The 3,881-nt window shown below is 52.8% G+C and overlaps 1 protein-coding gene across 2 annotated transcripts in view; it reads right to left on the minus strand.

The window, feature by feature from the left end:
* The window catches only part of FAM160A1 (family with sequence similarity 160, member A1), a 280,052-nt gene that overhangs the window by 2,948 nt on the left and 273,223 nt on the right, over positions 1-3,881 (minus strand). For both annotated transcript variants that reach the window (XM_010840751.1, XM_010840750.1), the window contains exon 12: positions 3,506-3,644. In XM_010840751.1, coding sequence (XP_010839053.1) covers positions 3,506-3,644 — 139 coding nt within the window. The remainder of the gene's footprint in view (positions 1-3,505; positions 3,645-3,881) is intronic.

Genomic DNA, 3,881 nt, shown 5'->3' on the forward strand with positions numbered 1-3,881 from the left:
CGTGCCCTTGGAAGTGACCCCCTGTTGGAGCCTCCCACTCATTTTATTTACCAGCTGGGGTCTGCAGGGCCCTTCAGCCTGGTGGTGCTGTTTCTGTTCTTTGTCCTCTGTTAAGACTTTGAAGTTCCTAAGAGCTGAGCCCCTAAACACTGTGTCCTTCATGCCCGCCCCCCCACCACACTCATCCACAGAACAGCTAACAGACATTTGCTGAATGAATGAGGGGAGGAACCCGCCATTGTCAGCTGCTCCCTGCACCTCATCTCCATCTTTCTCTTTCAAACTTACTCTTTCCCCGCAAAGGGCTTTTGTGGATCATTTATCTAGCTTGATCCATGAGTTTTAAGTGTCATCGCTAAGCCTCATTTACCCAGCTTCAACCCAAGAATTAACACTGTCTTCACTGATGAAGACGGGGGGATGCCCAGTGAGGGAGGCAGAAGCCCAGCAGAAGTCCTGGCAGTGGTTCTGTCCCAGCAGCATAGAGAACTCATGGTTCTTTCCTTGAGTCAAACTCAACTCAAAAACAAGGAGACTCAAGTTATGGTCCCTACCTGGCAACCAGCTAGTCACATAATGGCTCGGTTTCCTTTTCCGTAAAATGGAAATAATACCTACCTGACCCCTCCAGAACTAGCAGTCAGTGAAAGGACTCTATACGTAAATAACAGAAAATACCACCTTTGTGGTTTGGAATTTGTATTTGAGCGAAACATGAAATGCCTGGCAAGTGGCTGGGGTTCACAGACCACGAGGCTCGAGAGTGACACTGTTTCAGCACAGAAGTCCACCCAGACTGATCAAAGCGTTAGTGAGGAGGCTGGTTTCACCTGGGCCTGCGTGACGGGGCAGCTCAGGCTGCAGGTCCATGAACCATACACCCCTTGGAAAATGGCCCAGTGTGCAGGCACAGCACCCAGAGGAGAAGTAGGAAGGAAAGGAAGTATAAATGCCAGAACCGGAAGTGGCTTCCTAAACTGTTGCCCTGGGTCTGAAAGGCCACAGCAAACGGTTGTCAGGATACTGCTGGAAGACTGGAGAAGTTAGAGAAGTGAGTTACCCTGCACCTCCGCAATGGCGTCAGACAAGGAGCACAGACACTAGACTCCCCAGTATGCGCCTCTCACGGGATTCTGATCGCTCGCTGTTCTGCGCCCCTGTGAGAACCAGGCTCCCAGGCCCATCTCATCTATAAGCAATCATATCACACACGAGTCAGTTTGTACAAGGGACAGAGACCTTGGTCATTCTGTGAGTTGAAAGATTTTTAAAGTTGAGGGGAGCTGTCACTTTGCAAACCTGAAAGAGGTTAATTAGGAGGTTAATCTGAAAAACTCCATCAAAGGGGAGTCTTCTATCCCAAGAGACACTTCCTACAAGTCAACGTCCCCTGAGAGTCACAGGCCTTAGAAATCATCCGCCACAGCTGCCTAACTGACCACCTTATGAGGCGGGAACAAGAGCCCCTGGGCACGTATCCAGCAGCCACCGCCATCACACAGTCTGAAGCCAGGATGGAGCACAGGGTTTCAAGGACCCCTCCACCCCAAGCCCACCACCGTCACCAGGATTGTGTGGGTCCAGGAGGCCGGTCAGGGCATGAGCCCTCAGGCTCTCTGAACCAGGCACCTGGCCAACCTCTCTGGGCCAATACCTTCAGCCTCCTTCTATGCAAACGAGCTAACAGTACTCTGCATGTCCACTGCACACTGCTGTCTGAAAAGGAAAACTGTCTATGAAGGCACCTTGCAAACTGCAAAGTACAAATAAAGACCAAGCCCAGAGCGCAGCACAAGACTTGAGTTGCCTTCTGTCTGGAGGCTGCACATGGCCATGATCCCGCATCCCATGATCATCCCATCCGGGGGGTCGGGGGGTCTGCTCCACTCCTGCAGCTGGGCTGACCCAGTGGCTTGGCTGACAATGCAGCAGAATCAACCTGTTAGGTGGGGGGGTCCCCATCTGGGGCTTCAAGAGACTGTGTCTTCTGCTCCCGCTACCTGACAGCCATGAAGCTGCCAAGCCAGGGCAAACCCACTGGATGATGAGTAACACAGACCCTCATCACCCCATCGCCCCAGCCAGCAGCCACCGGTGTGAGCCAGGCCATCCCAGACGCCCAGCCACACTGAGCAAGTGCTGCCAGCGTCAGCCATGCTCACCCAGAGCAGCAGATCAACCTGGCAACCACACAGACTCATGAGCGTGTGGGATCACTGTATCTGGAGTCTTTTGCGGTGGTTTATTATGCACAAAAGCTAACTGGCACACCGCTCCCGCAGGGTGAGTCACAGCAGCATGCCCCCTGCCAGGAGGGACAAGCCACCAGGCTGACGGGCATGAGGCTAGCAGAGGCTGCAGGGAACCTGCAGCCCACCTTCCACAGACGGGGGGCTCCCCTCCATCCAAGACTGGCCACCTGCTCTTCTCCATGGCCTGTGCTTGAAGCCTCCCCCTCACTTCACCAGGGGCACAGGGCTCCCTTTCTCTCAGAGTCTGTCTTGTAGTGTTCTAATCACCTTTCACACCCTGAATTCTGCAGTCAGAAAGAACTCAAGAGACAGAAGACAAAGCTTCACTTGAGAGTCGAGGCCTAAGTCCCATGAAGACAAGTAACCAAGAACAGACAGCTACACGGCGGCCAGGGAGTCAGAGGGCCGAGCCACCCAGCTTCCCAGCTTCCCTCAGTGGTGTAACACTGCTCTGAATTACATTCCTGCTTCTCACTCCACATCTTGTTTCCCATCACGTGCTTTAGCCCAGACCAACAGCCCTGCTCTCTGTTGTCCACCAGCCACAGAGAAGCCTGACTTGTCTCAAGGGAGATGAACAGAAGCCAGCTCAGGAAGAGAGACAGCTGTTGTCAAATCTGTGTGACCAGAGCTTAATCAAGGCTGGGCAGCCCTTTCCCCAGGCCCCGTGGCCAGTCCTCGGGTTCCTGTGCCACCTGATCGGCCAGCCCTCCAGAGCCCATGGAAAGGCATCTTGGAAGGTTTAAGGTGCACATAAACTTTACTTCTCTTGCTCCAGATGAACGGCTTTCACCTTCTGGAGCCCAGATGAACAGCTTTCACCTTCTGGAGCCCTGAAGCACATTTATTTGGGGCTCAAAAGTCTCTGAAAACACAATAAATAAAATGGATGCCCTCCTTGGGGTAGCACCAACCAAACAATATGCACATAAGGCTTCTTTCTGGCCCACACGTGCCAAATCATTCATTCTAGAAACAGCTCCCACATCAGTCCTGCCCTGAACTACCCTACGTTAGGAAAACAAATGCCTTGCTAGAGCCTCCAAAGTGGGACCAGGCTGCGTATGGGTGGAGCAGACCTTCCTTTTGGTGTAAGGACACTCAGGGTGAAAAGGGAAATATTTTCTGAGATTTTTTTTTTCTTTTGAGATGCTTTTAGCATCCAGGAGCTGGTGCAGCACCCAGGACCCCAAGTCGGGAAGCTGGGGGAACAGGAGCTGCTGACAGGGAGGGACAGGGGAGGACCCGCTGACCTTTGGTGGGTGTCTCGGGGCTCGGATCGGAGAGGTCCACGCGGAAGAGCAGGTATTGCTGGGCCTGTATGAGGAGGCCAGGGAAGTCTCTCTCCACAGAGGCGAACTGTTCAATCTTATTCTTCACAGACGCGAGGACCTGTTAAAACCAGCACTAATGACTCTAATACTTCAGCACGGAGTTCTGCTCTGAGTTATCAGGACATCTGTCAGGCACAGCCCCCACTGCAGGAATGACAGGGTTTTAACTGCCTGGGTGTTCTGGGGGGAGTGGTGCTCTCAAAACATCAAATCAAACAAGCTTCGAATCTTCAGTTTGTCTAGAATGATCCACACAACCAGCGTGAAAGTACTGGGCTGGAGAGCAAATGAGAAC

This window comes from Bison bison, unplaced genomic scaffold (genome assembly GCF_000754665.1).
Source record: "Bison bison bison isolate TAMUID 2011002044 unplaced genomic scaffold, Bison_UMD1.0 scf7180017864146, whole genome shotgun sequence".
In the NCBI taxonomy this organism is placed as follows: Eukaryota; Metazoa; Chordata; class Mammalia; order Artiodactyla; family Bovidae; genus Bison; species Bison bison.